Source organism: Adelges cooleyi, unplaced genomic scaffold (genome assembly GCF_023614345.1).
Source record: "Adelges cooleyi isolate 19-005CV unplaced genomic scaffold, UGA_ACOO_1.1 ACOO_flye_CR_arks_rails_tigmint_CR_PRNA_23, whole genome shotgun sequence".
In the NCBI taxonomy this organism is placed as follows: domain Eukaryota; kingdom Metazoa; phylum Arthropoda; class Insecta; order Hemiptera; family Adelgidae; genus Adelges; species Adelges cooleyi.
The window spans coordinates 3,419,394-3,439,166 of record NW_026095893.1 but is presented as its reverse complement, the minus strand read 5'-3'; the positions used below and the strand labels follow the sequence as shown (position 1 = coordinate 3,439,166).

General features: G+C 28.4%; 2 protein-coding genes across 5 annotated transcripts in view; one reads left to right on the top strand and one right to left on the bottom strand.

Annotated features, from left to right (window-relative positions):
* LOC126835456 (neurobeachin-like protein 2) overlaps window positions 1-13,671 on the bottom strand; it is a 96,115-nt gene extending 82,444 nt beyond the window's left edge. The window contains exons 1-32 of one of the 3 annotated variants that reach the window (XM_050568061.1): window positions 13,536-13,671; window positions 12,822-13,025; window positions 12,607-12,756; window positions 12,330-12,537; window positions 12,042-12,130; window positions 11,846-11,902; window positions 9,775-9,924; window positions 9,250-9,462; window positions 8,966-9,184; window positions 8,799-8,908; window positions 8,552-8,735; window positions 8,388-8,487; window positions 8,187-8,331; window positions 7,391-7,555; window positions 7,162-7,249; window positions 6,807-6,911; window positions 6,561-6,741; window positions 6,313-6,500; window positions 6,074-6,233; window positions 5,872-6,005; window positions 5,652-5,811; window positions 5,329-5,579; window positions 5,022-5,180; window positions 4,749-4,920; window positions 4,232-4,672; window positions 3,525-3,763; window positions 3,121-3,278; window positions 2,839-2,994; window positions 2,354-2,480; window positions 1,949-2,294; window positions 1,649-1,807; window positions 1,391-1,581 (exon numbers count right to left, since the gene is read on the bottom strand). In XM_050568061.1, coding sequence (XP_050424018.1) covers window positions 1,391-1,581; window positions 1,649-1,807; window positions 1,949-2,294; window positions 2,354-2,480; window positions 2,839-2,994; window positions 3,121-3,278; window positions 3,525-3,763; window positions 4,232-4,672; window positions 4,749-4,920; window positions 5,022-5,180; window positions 5,329-5,579; window positions 5,652-5,811; window positions 5,872-6,005; window positions 6,074-6,233; window positions 6,313-6,500; window positions 6,561-6,741; window positions 6,807-6,911; window positions 7,162-7,249; window positions 7,391-7,555; window positions 8,187-8,331; window positions 8,388-8,487; window positions 8,552-8,735; window positions 8,799-8,908; window positions 8,966-9,184; window positions 9,250-9,462; window positions 9,775-9,924; window positions 11,846-11,902; window positions 12,042-12,130; window positions 12,330-12,537; window positions 12,607-12,756; window positions 12,822-13,025; window positions 13,536-13,589 — 5,463 coding nt within the window. In that variant the 5' untranslated portion in view covers window positions 13,590-13,671. The remainder of the gene's footprint in view (window positions 1-1,390; window positions 1,582-1,648; window positions 1,808-1,948; window positions 2,295-2,353; window positions 2,481-2,838; window positions 2,995-3,120; window positions 3,279-3,524; window positions 3,764-4,231; window positions 4,673-4,748; window positions 4,921-5,021; window positions 5,181-5,328; window positions 5,580-5,651; window positions 5,812-5,871; window positions 6,006-6,073; window positions 6,234-6,312; window positions 6,501-6,560; window positions 6,742-6,806; window positions 6,912-7,161; window positions 7,250-7,390; window positions 7,556-8,186; window positions 8,332-8,387; window positions 8,488-8,551; window positions 8,736-8,798; window positions 8,909-8,965; window positions 9,185-9,249; window positions 9,463-9,774; window positions 9,925-11,845; window positions 11,903-12,041; window positions 12,131-12,329; window positions 12,538-12,606; window positions 12,757-12,821; window positions 13,026-13,535) is intronic. The other 2 variants (XM_050568062.1, XM_050568063.1) reach the window with 2 other exon arrangements.
* Window positions 13,672-13,825: 154 nt separating this feature from the next.
* Window positions 13,826-19,381, top strand: LOC126836035 (probable 28S rRNA (cytosine(4447)-C(5))-methyltransferase). 2 transcript variants are annotated; one of them, XM_050568996.1, is made up of 14 exons: window positions 13,826-14,058; window positions 14,135-14,266; window positions 14,450-14,560; window positions 14,888-14,943; window positions 16,714-16,767; window positions 16,838-17,004; window positions 17,070-17,243; window positions 17,320-17,515; window positions 17,668-17,796; window positions 17,900-17,999; window positions 18,087-18,226; window positions 18,489-18,701; window positions 18,766-18,878; window positions 18,965-19,381. In XM_050568996.1, exons 1-14 carry the CDS (start codon window positions 13,941-13,943, stop codon window positions 19,242-19,244), a joined length of 1,983 nt encoding a protein of 660 aa, XP_050424953.1. In that variant the 5' UTR covers window positions 13,826-13,940; the 3' UTR covers window positions 19,245-19,381. The 2 variants fall into 2 exon arrangements, with proteins under 2 accessions (XP_050424953.1, XP_050424951.1); XM_050568994.1 differs by having other exon boundaries at window positions 13,827-14,058; window positions 14,888-14,946.
* Window positions 19,382-19,773: the final 392 nt, after the last annotated feature.

Here is a 19,773-nt window from a genome sequence, read left to right as displayed (position 1 = left end):
TTAGGTTTTTCAGTTTTTTATAAAATAAAGATTTAAAAGAAAATTAAATTAATTCAATAATGTTTCCAACAAAAATCTTTCGACAATGATATTTATTGCCAATATAAAAACTTAACGGACAATAAAGAATTTTTTTCTGCAAAGAAAAACCACTGCCAAATCATTGGCACATGATTTTTTCGAAAAAAATTTATTTTGAAAATCTCTTATCAGGTTCAAAATGTATGAGGTGAGTTTGATTGAAACCAACAAAAAACGTCCTTAAACACAATTTTTTATCACAAATCATGTTCAGCCAGCAGCATAACTGCGAACGATCGCGAATTTCGACAAAAGTTTATCTGGAAAATTATCATTGGTCAACATTTAAACAATTCATCTAGATACCAGTTAAATAAACATACTGGGAAAATTCGAATCCGCACACCTATGCGAACACACATTTTCGATAAGGATACTTAATATGGTCTTACTATATCCTATCCCGAGATTAAAAAACCTTTCCAAAGAACCGTAACTTCCTCTTTATGGAAGCAAATGTGACTGTTTTTACTTAGGGTACAGCGGGAAAAAAACAGGCAATTGACTTTTCCAAAAAAGCCATTTTGTTGTTATAAAATTGGTTTTGATACGAAACGAATCAGTTTTTTTTTTATTTTTAAACATGATTAAAAACAAATATGGATATTTTTTTAAGTATTTTTTTAACCTTTTATAACATTTTTCAGCATTATTTAAACATGTTTTTCTTAGATTAACCCTTTATATTAACTTTTACCCTTTGACCGTAGATTTAATACGCTCTTTACGTATAATAATAACTAGTAGTTAAAGAGAAAGTTATACCCCCTATTATTAAGGAATTAGGTAGAGGCAATTTTTTGCAAAATCTTAATTTAATGGTGATGTGTAATAATTAGTTCAGTAATAAGGACTCTTTTTTTGGTATTTAATTTATTTTTCGGACTATCACAGTATCCTTGACAGCAATTTAAAAAAAAAATGTCATCTAAACATGGCAACGCAGAATACGTTTTACTCGGTCCATAGTGGTTTTAAAGCAAAAACACCTATTATAAAATCGAAAGATAACAACATTTTGGAGACAATGTCATGTCCAATTTTAAAAATAATAACGTAAAAAAAAAATGAATAGTTATTTTAAAAAGGTAAAAAAAAATTATATTAAATGTTAAATATTAGGTTAATTGATAAAAAAAGATATGATGTTGTCTCCAAAATCTTGTCATCTTTCTTTTTTGTTATAAGTATTTTTGCTCTAAAATCATCACAGAGCGAGTAAAACGCATTCTGGGTAGATATGTTTATCGCATGCAAATTGGGTGTATAACGTTCTCTTAACTATAAAAATGTCAAAATAATTCCTTACCTTAGTTTCTATAAATACAGCCCATTCTGCAGTAGTACAATACGTGAAAAATTTATCATAAAATTGTCCACTGTATAGCACTTCAGTCAAATAAGGTAGTTCAGTGTTTGAAATATTGAGCGGTTCTGATAACTTTGTGATCAGAGTCTTAACTAACGGGAGGATAAATGAATAACGCTCCAATTTTTCATCTACAATGTGTTATTAAAAGGCGTTACAACTTACAAGTATCAAAGTGAAATTTTAGTTTTTACCCACCTTTAAGTGACTTCTGTAAAATCGTATTCACTGACCGTAACAAATAACATTCAATCTCTACAACACTTCTACTACTAGTTTGCAGTATAGTGTGTAGCTTCACTGTTGCCATGGCACAAATTTCCATGTTACTACTTGACGAACAACTCAGCAAAATACCTTTAAATTTTTAGAACTCCTAATATTATTATTATATAATTTTCTTATTTTACAAATAAAAATTGAGAAATAAAATTATAAAAATATTATTATAACATAAAATTCTTAAACAGTTGTTAGAGTAATAAGTATAATTCTAACCATAAAATTTCATAGCGATGTCTTTGCTATTTGGTTCTTGAAAGTCTCCAAAAATGGCTAATGACTCGATTAGTTTTATACATCCGTCTAATAATTTTACAGAACATTTCTTGTCAAAATTTGGACTTGGATCCAAGACAACCAGATCGTATATCAGACCAAAGAGCTGGCCAACATTCTCAGTTTTAGCATGATCACATTCGAGAGTTGATCCTGAATCGTGCAAGTCACTTAGAACAGCTTCGACGGCTTTCTCTAGAATATGAAGTTTGAGTTCCAAGTGTGAACAGTACAACATATTATTTAGACTTATCATATTTATACAAGCCATAACTTGTCCCCGTTCCTGAAAATCATTAAGATAATTTAATATTTTTTGTTAAGACTTAACAACCTAATACATACTTTCCAACAGTTTTTATTGTGAATATTAACACCACGCCACATAACGACAAAAAGAATATTCTCAACAAACGAACACAAATCCTTCTCTTTGTTATCATATTGGTTATTGGTCAGTTCTTGCCATGGACTAATTAAAAAAATTTCATTGAATTAAAAAATAAATGTCTAGTTTAAATACTTTTTTAAATACCTAACTATAGTATTCTACTATGTAATTTTTTAAAAAAATGAAATCATAGAAAACTATTTTTTCTAAAAAAAACTATTTAAAATTAAGAAAAAAACTTAAGCAACACTTGTGGTTGTATACAGTTAAGAAATTAAATATTTAAATACTTAAAAATCCCTTAACTACAAAAATAATACACTTATACGTATATGAGTATTTCAGTAGCAATACTATCATCATCGTTTACAACAGACAGAACAGTTATTATTACAATTTATATAATAAAAAAATAAAATTGATATGAAATATAAATTACTTAATTGTGTCAAAATCATTTTGTTCATTGTTTTCAATGTCTTCGCAAACTGTTGAAATATTGTCAGAACTTGTAATCCCTGAACTAATTGAACGGTTATCTGGAGCTATAGATGACTTTATCGATGAAACATCTTCAAGACTACTAGATATTGATCTTAAAAATGCAAAATAACCCGTTTAACATTAAATCTCTCAGAGGATATTAATGGTGTCCGAAGAATTATTAATATTACTTCAATCTTTAGCTTAAAAATTAATATCAGATTTATTTATTAAATACCTGTTGCTAATGCTGTATGTATCTGCCTCCAAACCGAGTTCAATAAGTAATTGTTTAGTCATTGAATGGGCTTTATCTTCATAAATAATATTTCTATCAGATTGTGGTGAATACATTGCATACTTTTTAAGACGCTCTTTTGCGTTCTCTCCGATTTCCTTTAAAATTATGTTTTGAATATGATTACTTATAAGTAGTTGATTACTCAAATGCCAACACATTGACGAACACTACTGCTCTAGCAGTAATATGATATTTTGATGTAGGGTGGCATTACTGCTATGGCTATTGTTCAATGGTACCAGATGATAGGGGGAACTCGACTATTGGGCTAACTATTCGGTATTGGAAATTTCAAAAATTATACGTGTCCGTCAATGTGTAAGTAATTAATTATTAAATACTTGTATTTCGGTGGTTTTTTGTTTAAAAATCGAATAGGCCGATGTAACTGCCGATGACAGATTACTAGTTGCCGAATGAATGTTACCACTGACAGTGTTCATCGCAAACGCTAAGTTATCAGAAGCCATTTGAATATTATCACTCACAACTAAACCAACTGAGTTAACTGCCGAGCTTAAGTTTTCCGAGGCATACTGTAGATTATCCACAACAACTGCAGATACTGATCCAGCTACCCCTAAAAATGTATTTCAAAACTATTATTATTATTTTATAGAAAATTATAGCATAGGCATAAAACAGGTGCAATTAGTGCACAAATGTTAAAGGTGCTTAAGCACTAGGCAAAATGTATAGCGTATATCGGCATAACGTACAAACCTGATGGAAACTTTGCCACACAATACAAAAATTTAAACAATTTTTTTCTTGTTAAAATAATAAAATGGTACCTAATATAATATGTGTTTACTAAGCTCAAAACTTATAGAAAATATAAATTAATAGAATATTTGTAAACGATAATAACAATGTTACACCATATTTTTAGTCATACATTAATTTTAAACACTTAAGTGATTATTATAATTATTATCTATTAAAAATAAGTCTGGTTTAGAGATATTATTTTTGTGATATAAGGTACAAAGCACCTTTAACATTACTGTGATTTGCGCTTTTAAATTGTAAATGAATAATTCAATGCCTTTTATTTCGTTTTCAATAAAATTAGCAGCGTATGCTAAATTATACACAGTTGGTGTTAAACTTGTTCTAAAGCCATCATTAGACAAATCCCTTTCCAATTCAAACATTGAATTGCATCTCCTCAACGACAAGTGCTTTGCTTTTAAAATATTAGGATATGATCTGCATTTTTTTAATTTCTTGTAAATTTTTGGAACATCTTGTTCTTTAAAAGTTATCAAATCCTGGTTGTGCGACGTTTTGCTTTCAGCCAATCGGTGAACTAATAGTCGAGTAACACAATCCTGCCAACCTGCTTGTTTAGCAATTGCTTTAGCTGCATTAGGGTTCATGTAAATCATTGTTAACACTTTTCTTGCAGCCTCCAACTTAATAGTAATTTCTTCATATGCAAGCCGATGAAGCACAGACAGAACTGCTGTATAAGTACTCAGTGAATCTGAAAAAACGTTTTTATATAAGTTAATAAATTTAAATTCTGACTATGGTGACGTTTAATATAATATAATATTTACCCGTTAATAAAATTTGATCCAACATCATTAACGTTACTTCCATTGTTAAATTTTGGAAATCTGGCAAACACGATATGAGACCTGGATATAGTCCAAATCCTGAGTTTTGTAATCGTAGATTACATTTATGGCGATCATACACATACTTTGTTTGAAGTAACACAGAAAATAACTGTAAAACAATAGTTATAATTTTTTTTTAATTTGCAGTCTAACAGAATGCTTATATATAACATAGTATAACATTCAATATACAATATACTTATTACATACTTTTAAGATATGTTGTTTTGCTAGCATACTGATGGATTTTTCAACCAATAAAGAATATAATAGGTCTGCAGTTTGTGGTTCATATATAAACAAAAACACTTGATCTTTACAACAATCTGAACCCAAATATTTTATCAGAACATCTAATAATTCTATTATCTGTAAAAAAAAATTATAATTTTTGTTGGCAATAAAAATGATTCTCATCTAATAGCAGGTCTAATAAATATTTGGAACTAAACTAATTAAAAAACTTTACACACATCATAAATTAAAATCATACAATATAAACAATTTTTTATATTACCATTGTTTCTGATCTGCATGTTATTAAATAGCGAATAATTATATCAATATCAGATGCAAAAACTTCTTTTTGAACATAAAACCTGACAATATCCAACAACGATGATCGTAATACTGTTGTATGATTAGCAGCAAGTACATCACATGTTGTATAATATGTTCTTATTGAATCCAAAAAAAATTGTACACCAAACCGTTTACGAAATGACTTACGGTCATTCTTAATCAGCAGATACAATAACTTAACAACGCCTAAAATATATTTATATTAAATTTAATAGACATGTTTAATGATATGTCAAAAATAATATGTATATAATTTACCAATTTGTATTTGAAAAGAACATCTTGACCAAATGGTAAAATTAAAGAGAATATGCTGATAAAAAGCTCTTAGAAGTTGTGTGTTGGAAATTTCTTGTAGAGTTTCCATAAATAATTGTAATGCCTCCAACATTTGTAAATCAATTTTATCTGGCGGGACCTGTGCATTAAAATATATTTTAAATACTAACTAAAAATGTTGACAAAAAAATTGACTTACATTTGTGAGCAATTCTCCTAATATTGGAATGCCATTTTTCCTTAACAACTGTTCTTGGCCAACAATATTTCCTTTCATTAAATTTTTCATTAGTATTAATAACAGACCAATGGGATGAAGCTCAAGTCTGTCGTCTACATAAATGTTAAAAGTCAAACAAATTAAATGTAATACAGTAACATAACTACTATTTTATACAAACCTAAAGAGTATGAACGAAGAGATGAAAAGTCTTCAATATCAACTGTCATTTCCATGTTCGTTTGATCTAATGATAACAATCCAAGATCGCTTTCATTTAAAATTTTACTTTCTAAAATAGGAAACAGCACATATAGTCCACCAATCATATTAATCACGTCCTAAAAATACAATTTTAGATCAACCATAATTATACAATTTCTGAAATAAAAACAATTTTAAAAGTGTTGATAAATATACTTGAATTGATGAACATTTATAAACGGTGGATGTAAGTTGCGCGTTAACTTTATTTTTCTGACTTAAGTCTAGAGCGATTTCTCGAGTGGAAGATGCTGTAGGACTGAAGTAAAAAACAGATCTATTAAACATTCCTGTTATGTCCGATGTAGAGTCATCCATTGTGTTTAAAGAAGTATAGTTTGGACCTTGAAATGAATAATGAATGAAAATGTACTACTTTCCAACTAAAATAATATTACTCTTACCTAATTCATACAGAGTTTTGACTTGATGGTTTGATAAATACTCGGGAAACAAACAAATCGGCCCTAGCTGACCTTTTAAACACATCGAGCGACCATACAGCGAGTCTTGCATTCCAGGAGGAAAATCTTTTACGTATGGATCCAATGCGCCAGTACCTCTCATCAATAAATAATTCGGCACCTAAATAAGTTATATTATTATAAGTTGCGTAATGTCCAATATGTTTGATAACTTTATTTTGTTACTTGAGTTATAAATGACGGTAATATTCCTCGATCGGTTTGCTGATATGTCTCTATAGATTTAGACAATTGAGGTATAAACGTTCCAATTGAACACTGCTGAAACTGCTAAAAGAATATGTTAAATAAAATAAGTATATAACTGAAATTGTAAACAAATATTATTTGTTTATTAACACCTAGTCAGGAAATATTTAAGATTAGAACACATTATATTATAGTATATTAATAAATTACTAATATACTATAATTAGTTATTTATTATTTATATATTTAATAGTAATGACTAATGTACATTATTATATATTAACATATAATTATTTATTAATCATATTGGTTATCAATTTATGTTGCTTACATCGGTTAAAGGTGTAAATTTCGCGGGAGCGCAGATATTTTGAACTCCATCAATATAAATTGAAATTTGATTATGTCCAAATGGTCTTCTAAAATATTATAAAGCAAATTATTATTAAAGGTGATCGAACAATATGATAATTATGGGTTTAACAGAATATTGATTCAATATACTGTTGTTTACTTAAGAACAATAATAGGTCAACAAACACTAGTAAATAATATCTTACTTTGGCGGACTGTAACAAACGTCAATGCAATACCAACGATTTTCTACAAATCTGAAGTCTCGAGCGGTAATGGTAAAAAACTCTTTTTTAGTGTTCATTCCAACAACCAAAGTCCAATCAGAGCCAATGAAAATTTCTAATCCAGTGTGAGAACTTGTAATTAGACTAAAAACAAAAAAACTTTATAAATAATAGAATTCTTATACTTGAACAATGTATCTTTTAAAACATCAGTATTGGGTAAAATTTTAAATGAATAATAAATAATTTTTCTTTACAAATAATTATATTTTATTCACAATTCAAATCATATGTAACCAGATAAATAAAAGATTATGTGTTTATTTATTATTTACAGAAAATATATTAATACCTTAGTTGATTTAAAAATGATATAAAATAAATTATCAAAAAATTATGTTAATTGTTTACCAATAAAACATTTACCTTTAAAATTGTATTCATTTTTTATAAATCGAAATAAAAAAGTTATCTTGAGTCTGATTTTGACTTAGCTTAATAAAACACAATCACTAATTTATAATTTCAAAAGACAAATAGAAATTTAAAATAGTTTTTTCAACTAATAATAAATAATGAACAAAAATAGTATTCATCAATAACAAATAAACTATTTGATTCAATAATAAATATAAAATTAATTTTAAACAAAAAAAAAAAAGAATAACAAATCATTTATTTATCAAAACAGCCTACACTTGTATAAAACAAAAAAAATATTATTCATAGATTTCTATTATTTTTATAACCACATGACATGTTTGTTAAAACATACTGTAATAATTGTCGCCTGTATGATGCTAAGCCAAACGAACTGGTGCAATGATGAAAACTGACATTATCCAAGCGTAACCAACAATGAAAAGCCAAACCGCTCATGGGACCAGGCCATTTTTTAAGTTCATCAATTCTTAAGCCGTCTATAAATACATTTAGACATTAGTTAAAATTAAAGTAAATTTTTTTTATTTCTTACCGTTATCCTTTTGAATATCGAAAAATACTTTACAATTATAATCACATGCACTGTAAGCAATTTCTGATAATGTTCCAAGAATTTGAGTAGTGTATGGATACTTCAAACAACATTATACAATAATTAATATTTTTTACACAGAAGTAGTATTTCAAAATACATACTGATTCGTCTGCATCCCTCATTAATAAAAATATTTTTTTTAACTCTGATGTGGAAATAGAATGGGATGCTAAATGTTCAATAAGTTTGAGTAGCTGGTGAACAGTTTTTGGTACTAACTGATCGCAATTTTCTAAGCATTTGCACACAGAGTCGATAACTTTACAACTCGATGAATGACATTTACTAATAAAATAAATGCAAGTACGCATAAGTATAACAACACACGCCATTAACGAGTTAACTTACCTTTGCAAATTTGTTGTGCACAAGTTAAATATTACACTTGCTAACCAAACTTGGTCGACCTCTTCAAGACTTGGCAACCATTTAATTAAAGGCACAATCATTTGTGGATTCTAAAAAAAAATTGTATTTTATAAATAAATAAATACAGTTAACAATCTGAATAAAACCTCTAGATTTTGATCTAATGTCTTGTCTGTATTTTCTGTAGCAATAGATATAATAGCTTTCAATAAAGACTGGCTTTTCTTTTTTTCTTTTTCAACAAATTTAAAAACTTTATTGTATCCATTGATTTCCAACATTTGAGATTTTGCTTCATTAGATCCACGTAAAATAGATGAAATAGTTTCAATGCAGTCAACCACTTGATCTGATTCAATTTTAGTCTAAAAAACATACATTTTTTTTTAACTAACACCACAAAATAGATAACTTTTTTTTTCAACTTTACCTCCAATTTACTGAGCACGTTCAAAATAATTTCCAATAATTTACATTCCACAACATATTCCCGTAGTTTTTCAGCGTTGACTCCAGATAGGTCAATTGATTGACCAATTGCTTTAATCACACATAATACTAGTGGCACATTAATTTCAACTGTTGTACATTCTTTCAACGCATCTGTCAAACATTCTATTTGGGTAGAAACATCCAACTGACACTGTATAAAAAGATCATTTATAATTAATAAATGATAACTTAGGAGGAGGAATGGCCGAATGGGTAAGGCGGCAGTGTGTTAGCACAGCACTAGCACTGTTGCCTGTTCAACACTTGGTTACAGGTGCTCCGATTACCGGGCGAGCAATCGTCCGGTAATAGGAACCGCCATCCCCTCTCTGACGACTCATCCCGGACAGCGAATCCGTCTAGAAACCATCATTTCATGATGGCAGCGTTGGGCCTTAAAGGCCCGTTAAGCTTGATGATAATGAAATGATAACTTAGCACATTAGTTTTAAAAACAACTTACTTGGTGAGGAGGAAACTGTATCATAACTTGGGTAACCGTCACAAAACACCGAAGAGCCGTTTTTTTTACAACCAAGGGTACGTTTTTGTCAGATATCACTTTCATTATTAAAGTACAGGTTGGAGGACTTACACCACGGAGTGCATTATGCTAAACAAAAAAATAAAAAGTTGGTCATTTAAAGTAATGCTGACAAAAATAAACATACAAACATGCAAAATTAAAAATTCTGTTAAAGAAAAAATAAAAAATAAATGTTATTAGAAGTGATTAAATTTTAAACAAAAACAAAGGTCTTCTTCTCCTCCTTTACCTTTATCTCTACTATTTGAGGTCCGCCACCCTTTTCCTAAGCCTCACTTGACTCAATCTCCCACATCATCTTCACATACACCCACAGTTCTTATATCATTCTCATTCGGATCCAATATCTTATTTTCAGTGTTCCCTTTCTTCTCTTTCCTTCTAAGTTTATTTCCATTACCATTCCTACTGTTTCCTATTTCTCTCTCCTCATAACATGCCCAAACATGGTTTGGTTTGGCTTAGTCTATTTTCTCTCATTTTGTCTGCTTTCGAAGCATAGGTAAAGAACTAATTATTTGTAACAAGAAAAATCTCCCTTGCTTTCTTTTTGTTTTAAATAATACTTATATTTTGAGAGTTATATATTATCCTAGACAAAAAAATTATAAGGTAGTATTTTTATACTCAACTTTATGCTAATTATAATAATATCGATAAAGCTCATGCGTCCATGCATAAGCAAAGCACATTTCAGTTTTTTTAAAAATTTGTTTTGTAACATTAAATGCCAGTATCAGCCTAGCAATAAGGAAGAAATTGTTGAAAAGTTATATATGGAGTGTGGCACTTTTTGGATGTGAAACCTGGACAATCGACTCAATAGTAAAAATAGTTTGGAAGCCTTTCAGAAGTGGTGCTTCAGGAAAATGCTTAAGATACCCTACACCGAGAGGGTGACAAATGAAGAGGTACTAGATAAAATAAAATAAAAATGACAATTATGAAAAAGTATTCAATCCAGAAGAAATAAAATGATAGGACACATATCAAGAAATGAAAGCTTACTAAAGACAATAATTGAAAGATATGTTGAAAGACACATTGGAAAACTAAGGGCAGAATACATGACCCAAATAATGAAGGATATGAATAAAGGAAAATACAAGGACTTGAATGAAGTTACAATAGAGAAGCATAGAGAGCTGTAACAAACTAATCCAAGGATTATTAACTAAAAAAAGTTAAACATTAAATTTGAAACTGATTTTACTATAAAGGTTATTTGTTTCGTATATAAGCTTTAAAAATCTTCTCTAATGTGAAAATGCGAATAATTATTTTATAATATTATGTCAATAATAATAAAATAATAGAATGTGAATTAATAACTCTAGTATTAAAGTAAGAAAACACACTAGAAAGGGCCCTCGTTATAGTTATTTTAAATAATATGCATAATATAAACAATATTTGATAAACAGATTAGTTTAATAAATGTTGACCATGTTAACTTATTTCCAGGTTAGAGTATATACATTTTAATTTTTAACCTGTACAACATATTTTTAGGCAAGTTATAATTGTTTTAGTGGTAAAAAATTACTACTAGAAAAATTTAGTTTTGAAAATCAAAGATCTATACAGGCTATAAGAAATCTGATTAATGGACTAGGCATTATCCTTTTTCCTGCAAGACATGTTATCAAGCCAAAAACCAGCTACCATAATGATTACAATAAAAAAAGGAAAACTATTAAATAAATGTTATTTTTTATTTAGTTTGTTAGTAATTTGCATTGTTCTCAAAATATTTAGATAAGCGGTGGTATACTTAATAATGACGACTGATTTCATACGGACTACCTGCTATCAAGAGTCTACCTGTCCATTTCCAAACTATGACAAGAGAAACTCTTGATGGCACGAATCCTGCATGAAATTGGTAATTTAATTATACATTACTACCGTTTATTTTAATATTTATAAATCAATGGTAATAAATTTACAATTATGAATGCATTAATTACACCGTTACCACACTCACCAAGTCATTAAACACAATAGAACACGGACCTTCCCCTATGCTCAGCATTATAAATAGCTAATACCAAAAAAAAAGGAATAAAAAAATAAACAAATATTAATCATTGAAGCTACACTACGATGATACAAATTATACATATGTTATAAAAATGGTCCCAAGCTAAATATCAATAAAAGTTAAAATATTGGGAAAGTACCTGAGATCCACAAACAACTGCCCCGAATATATTCAAAATTTCAGCAGCTAATAGAGGATGCTTTACTGCCAAATTTGTTTCAAAACAATCTAAAGTAAAATAAAAGAAAACACTATATTGTAAATAATTCTTTACGTTTTATGTTCGTTTATTTTAAACAATTTGATTTAACCAAAATGTAAAAACCTATTAACTAATTTCCTCTGTAATCAAATCATTTTATTACAATAAAAAAATAAAATAAATGATTCTTTATCTATAATAAACAGTCAAAAATATTAAACTTACCAAAAATAAAAGGAACAACTTCTACGTGAAGCATAGATGGCGAATACTGAAGTTTAGTAGTATCTAATTCTTTCATTTGCGAAGAATCAAAACATCGCCATATCTGGTAGGGATCATATAAACATTCCAGAAAATGGCATAATGTATGACAAAAAGATAATAACGACAATGTAGTCGATTCATCATATTGTTCATTTTCAGATGTAAGCTAATTAAAAATGTAACCATTATTATGAATTATAATTTAATATGAAAGATTATTACTAATATTATTTACTTTGTGTATAATATTAATAGCTACAGATGTGCTTTCTCCAACGTAATCACAAGACGTCAACAATGGAATGTTATAAAAATTCCTACTTATTACAATCAAGCTGCGTAATAAATATTCTGCTTCAACAATTTTTTCTTTTGAAAATTCCTCCTTAATTCATAATACAGAATGTTAATAACATTTTTATATTAATCCTAAGTATAATAATACATTACTTTTTCTGCATTATCTTTTGCTATGTACAAAAATTTAGCAATAGCCGGTAATAACTCATCTGGTAACCGAGACAAGGAAGGTCCAGCTTCTGGATCTATCACTGATGGTAAACACATTTCTGTATTTTCCCATTTTAAATTTAGTTTAGGCTCCCAAATAGCTACAAAACCTTGTATAAACTGTCTAAATGATGCTTCTTCATTCTGAAAACAATTACCACATTTGATGAGAGATAAAATACTCAAAAATCTTTATTTAAATATTATTTAATATATTTTTAATAAAATTAATGTTTGTTGTTTTATTCAGGCAATTCAATTTATTTTTCTAACATTTTATTACCATTTAATAGAAATGTAAATAAATTATATTTTATAACTACAAATGATATAATCATTATATATATATATATATATATATATATATATATATATATACTATATGTATATATACTATTACAATAATTATTTATTGTTAGAAATAAATAAAAAAATCTTTTATATTAGCAGCTGTTCGTAATTATTTTGACAAAAACTAAATTTTATAAGCCCTTTTTGGACGTTTTAAAATATTAATAATTAACTATAAATGGCTACCTATTGAATAAAACCAATACAAAAAAAACAAATTAATGTAATTACACATATACCACAAAAAAAAATTACTCTTAATGTCCTTAATTATATTTATGCTAATAAAAGCTAATACAATACCTTAGTCGTGTACTGTACCCAGTAGGTATAAATTGCATCTTTTTTATAATCCATTTTTGTTACCAACTATAATAATTCATCTTCCTTTATACTTAGTCATAATTATAATTTTACAAATTCCTTCTTCAAATTTGTTTATTTTTATTCTAATGTTTTGATTTTGATATCACGGTTTTTATCACAAAAATTCATTTTTATCACTTGAAAAAACACATTATACCTCGGTTATCTGATATACATGAATAAGGTCCTTATCAACTACCAGCCGTTATCAATAAACGCAACAAAACCTCGTGAATATTCACGTGTTCGCCGTTAGCCATTCACGTCGTTGTTTGATGTCTCAGAACGTTTGTTTTTATAGTTTTATTACTTTGTTAGTTCTTTATTAATTTTTAAATAAAAATGGGAAGAAAAGCAAAATTTGGTGAACCTGGAGCGGTAAAACAACTTAAAGGTCCTGGTCGTAAAGCCAAAAAACAAAAGCCACCTAAAATGCTGCCTGGACTTCCGAAACTAGAAGGTAAGAGAAATATGCGGAATCACAGCCGTTTCTAAAAACATTGTGATTCTATATTCGTTGTTTCATGATTGTACAGAAAGTGATGAACCTAAGAAACTGAGTCATCGTCAAAAACAACGTGCCTCTAGAAGAGCAAAGAAAAAGGAAGAAAGAAAAACAATTAAAAAAGAAAAGAAACAGACGACTAAACAAATTGTTGAGCCTAAAAGTAATGTTATTTAAAAACCATATAAAATATGATAAATTTTTGTATATAATGTTTCATCATGTACATCCACACATATTCATTATTTATTATAAAATTAACATGTTTTTTTTTTATATAATATTTAGGTGTATTTCAATTTTACATAGCTTAATGCCTGTGTATTTATTAATGTATTTGTTTTAGGTGACAATGAGAAGTCGCTGGGTATCAAAAATGAAATTATCAAAGAATATTCAGACAGTAATAGTAGTTGGCTAAAATCCAAGAAATCTAAGCCTCTAATTCCTGAAAAAGGTACCTACAAATGAATAATTTATAGCACCTTTGAGTGCTTGCGTAGGCTGTGTGGAACTAACAAATATTCCCTAGTTCAAAAATACACATTGAATAATTGTAAAATTTTACCATGGAAGACTGAGAGCTGTACAAATGTCGCCATGCACCCAGTGGTATTACTTTCAAATATGCAAGCACTCAAAGTATAATAATCAAATCCAAAAAAATAATATATACATATTTTTATATATACACTTAAAATTCTTAAAGGAAGAAATTGTAACTTTTTAAATGGAATTACAGTTAGAAAAGTCATTAGTTAGCAATAATTTTTTTTATTTCCAGATGATGATGTTGAAAGTTATGATAGTAACTCAGACATTGACGATGAAGAAAGTGAGGAGGTAAAGCATGATAAATTATATTTAATAATGATTTTCATTAGGATTAATACCAGATTACATAAACAATCAAAATAGTTTAAAGAATAATTAGATATTAAGTAGTTCCAAAGAAACCCAGGTATTGCCTGTTTATTTTAAGCAGAGTTAGAAAATATATGGTAATACAATTTACTTTTTAGCTTCGATTCATAGCAGGAGAAAGTTTGTTTTCACAATTATGTGTTTTTTTGTGTATCTGAAGTCACGATTACTTTTTTCCAGTGAATAAATTTACTTAGTAGCAACTCTATTGATCTATAATATTATGCAATTGGTACTTTGGTGTGTTAGAAGTATAAAATTTCACCTCTTCCCCTTGAATTGAGTCAACATATTCCTGAAAAATATTATCATTATATTGTTACAACAATGTATGGGTAACAACGGCCACTAACTATTATAGGCAGATGATCTTAATTGTATCCTCACTAATACTAATAATACAATTTTAAGGACATTATTGACAATGTTTGTATATCATCAGATACACATCAAAACGTTTATTTAAAAATGTTTTTGTCGCTCTTCCCAATATACTTCATCCCCACTGTACTGGCTATTTTTTAGTTTTTCATCATATCAACTTTTTCATGTTAATTTCAATTAGCTTAAGAGATAATTTTTAATATAGGTGTAGCCAATTTGGTCTTCCAAATTTGATAGCCTCCTTATACGTTTTGATGAAATTTCTGACCATCTGTCAACCTAACTTTGTGTTACTAAACGTAGGAGGAAAGAAGAGGAGAGAAAGATTGAATAAAGGATTGTTGAATATGATCAGTAAAAGTGATCTCAGATTTTTGTGATTGAGAATAATATGAGAGCTGCTGGTGTATGTGAAGATGATGTGGGAGATTGAGTCAAGTGAAGATTTAGTACAAGGTTAGCCGACCTCAAATAGTAACGATGAAGATGAAGATACAAATATGAAGGGTATGAATTCGGCTATCTCCATATTTTTTAATTGTTTAGAACGACCAAAAGAAATCCCATTGCCTGTTTACCACTTTTGGCGAAGAGAAATGCGTTTTGTAATATCTTTGCAGGTAATAGTCCGATTTTTTTAGGGGGTATCGAAGTTAAAATTTAAAATTCATCTTTTTAAGGACCACCCTAGTGTGCATTAACTACTAATATTTCATTAAAATTTTTAAAATGACAAAAAATTAACACATTAAATATTAATGCGTTAAAGCTTTCATGGATGGATATACCATTGGATGATTTTCAGATGTATCCACGTCAATAGTTGGTCTCGACTGTTCAGCAGCCGTAACCATACAGCTGAACGGTCGAGACCATTATCGCCCTGAAGATGGACTTTGCAATGAGTCCGAAACGTCGGCCTATAACTATTGACATGGATGTATCCGAAAATCATCCAAATGACATTAAATATTTAAATTCTCTCTGTAAAGATTTCAAGGATTATTAAAATCAAAAAAAGTCTTCTCTCTATTCTCATAACTCATGTTTTGGAGCAAACTCGCCAACACCAGAGCCATTAAACTTTATTTAGCGGTCGTTATTAATCCATTATTAAATTGAATTAATTATTATATTTAAATTTTTGTGCAATGTGGCATAAGCATTTTATGTGAACAAGTTGCAACATGTGACCAAAAAACATTTTTTGTGGTCACTTTTTTGTTTAATAATAACATACTTATTAAACTTAATAACTACTTTTTAACTATACAATTAGTTCAATGTATATATTTCTTTTAGCAAAATGGATTGGAAAGCTTTGATGAGGACGTGGAATCTGACGATGACTACTTGGTATATTAAAATTGATTAAATTTAGTTTTTGGCGATGTATGTATTTATTGTAAATTATTTGTCATTGAAGACAGGTACATTGGATGATGTCGATAGTTCAAACGAATCTGGAATTGAAGATACTGTTCCCAAAAAAAAGGGAAAATCCTTAAAAAAAAGAAAAGCTGATGATGAAGATGATTTATTACCAATTGAAAAAGCTGCAAAGAAATTGAAGATTGCTAAGAAAAAAGAAGAGTATATTATTATACAATTTTTTATTGGTTCATTCAATTTAATTTTCTTATTAATTTGTTTAATAGAACCGAAGCTGATGAAGAAATGAAAATGCAAATGAATGTTGCTAGCCAGGACATATTTGTATTTCCTGCCGAAGACAAAATTGATGAAACTATTCCTATTCCAGAAGTAGAACAAAGAATAAAAGACATATTATTAGTGTTATCAAATTTTAACAAATTTCGTGAAGCAAATCGGTATGTTTTATTAAATTGTATTCTAAATTTTGTTTATTATTTTGCTAATATATAATAATTTATGTAATGGATTTAGAAGTCGACAAGAATACACAGAACTATTGTTGAAAGATTTATGTACCTATTTTAGTTATAACAAATTTTTAATGGAAAAAATAATGCATTTGTTTCCACTGGATGATTTAATGGCATTTTTAGAGGCTAGTGAAACACCCCGGCCAGTAACTATTAGAACCAACAGTTTGAAAACTAGGCGTCGTGACTTAGCACAAGTAAACTTAAAATATTATCTAATTTGCAGCTATATACTTTTCATTGTATAACCGAAACATTTACTTAACTTGTGTTTGCAAACTATATGTTTAAGATTTATTATTATGAATTTAAAAATACTTACATTTTATCAATGTCTATCATTGTTTAGGCCTTAATTAATCGTGGAGTCAATTTGGATCCCATTGGGAATTGGTCTAAAGTTGGTCTTGTTGTTTATAATTCAACCGTACCTATTGGTGCAACTCCTGAGTACTTGGCAGGCCATTATATGCTACAGGTTATATTCTAATAAAAACAATTATAAAATAGCTATTGAATAAGTTAAAGAAATATAGTTATATTAACTTTAACACTTAAATCGTATTTGCACAAATTTTTAGGCTGCCTCTAGTATGTTACCAGTGATGGCTTTGGCTCCTCAAGAAAATGAATTTATCCTTGACATGTGTGCAGCTCCTGGTGGTAAAGCTTCACATATTGGTAAGTTTTATTTTATTTTAAAAAATAATACTAATAATTGAAGTTTATTGAACTATTAGTTGTATTGTGGTTATATTTACATTTTAGCTGCTATCATGAAAAATACCGGAGTATTAATTGCAAATGATGTTAACAAAAATAGAGCAAAAGCTGTTATTGGTAATTTTCACAGAATGGGAATTGCTAATTCCGTTATATCAACATATGATGGTAGACAGATATCTAAGGTAAATAATGTGCATTGAAAATCATGTTTATTAATCGGGTAAAAAGTAATGATCATCATTTAAATTTTACAAGCTATTATCTTACTGCCTTTTAGTATATTAGCTTTATCACTTGATTGTTGGCTTAAAATAAACTAAACAAAAGTGTTAAGCAAATTTTATAAACCATGAATGAGAGATTTAGGAAAAGTTAATTGTAATGTAGATACAGGAAAAATTGTTAAAAAAAAGCATTTAACCAACCTTACTCATGGTTTTTCAGATTTATAAAAACTTTGATAGAGTATTGCTAGATGCACCTTGTACTGGAACTGGAGTTATCAGCAAGGATTCTGGTGTCAAAATGAGTAAAGATGAAACCGATTTGCAAAGATGTTTTACACTTCAACGTGAACTTTTATTAGCTGCCATCGATTCATTAAACTTTAAAAGTTCAACAGGCGGTTATTTAGTATACTCTACGTGTTCCATTTTAGTAAGAATTATTTTTAAATTACATAAAGTCTAATACAAAAATAGTTGATATTACTTAAATTTAGGCTGAAGAAAACGAATGTGTCATCGATTATGCTCTAAAAAAGAGAGATGTTAAATTAGTGGACACCGGTTTAAGTTTTGGTACCGAAGGCTTCACTAATCTACGTCAACATAGGTATATGCTCTGTATATTAAATAGTTAAAGTTATTCTATATGTTTTAATGTTATTAGTAATTAAGTTTTATCTTATAAATTTCTAGATTTCATCCTACAATGAAACTTACTAGACGTTTTTACCCTCATACACACAATATGGATGGTTTTTTTGTTGCAAAACTTAAAAAATTCTCAAATGTCATTCCTCAAAGTGAACATACCGATGATGAAGATAACGAAGAAAATGAAGTTAATGAAACAAATGGTATAGAAGAAACGGACCAAACAGAAGTCAAAGATAAAGAAATAGTTGCAGCTGCTGAAGAAAAATCACTAACAAATAAAAAACGACCCAAACACGGCCGTGGTAAAAATAGAAATTAATGTTTTGTACAATTTATCTTTGATAACATTTTTTTTCTATTTAATGTATCAATGCTCTAAGACCTTTTACAACATATTTTAAAAAAACCGACGCTAATTATTTGGTTTAACTATTACAACTATTTTAATGCCTTCAATTGTTATACACATATATATTAAAATATGTGAAACACATACAATAAATAATAGTATTGTTAAAATTATCATACTGCATCTAGTGTATTTATTGAAAAATTTAGTTCATAAATTGTATTCAATATACTAAACAGTGTTGATTTAATAATTTAGAATTATGTTGCATATCAATAAATTTTAGACAATTCACCAATAATGGTAATGGCATAAAAATACAGTGTAATTAAATTAGGGGTTATTTTACTCACAACATTAACTATATTTAATAATAACATTGTTTTAAACACTACTTACTAGGGTGGTAACTTTTTAGATATATTGTTACTAGTACCCCCTCAATTTGTTTGTTATCTTTAAATCGTAAGTATATCAAATTTTAACTGAATTGAATGAT

Excerpts from the sequence above, each read along its gene's own strand:
- LOC126836035 (XM_050568994.1), top strand. The coding sequence starts at position 13,941 with ATGGGAAGAAAAGCAAAATTTGGTGAACCTGGAGCGGTAAAACAACTT. Across the intron at positions 18,000-18,086 it reads TGGTAAAGCTTCACATATTG|CTGCTATCATGAAAAATACC; the intron begins GTAAGTTTTATT and ends TTTACATTTTAG. Across the intron at positions 18,702-18,765 it reads ACTCTACGTGTTCCATTTTA|GCTGAAGAAAACGAATGTGT; the intron begins GTAAGAATTATT and ends ACTTAAATTTAG.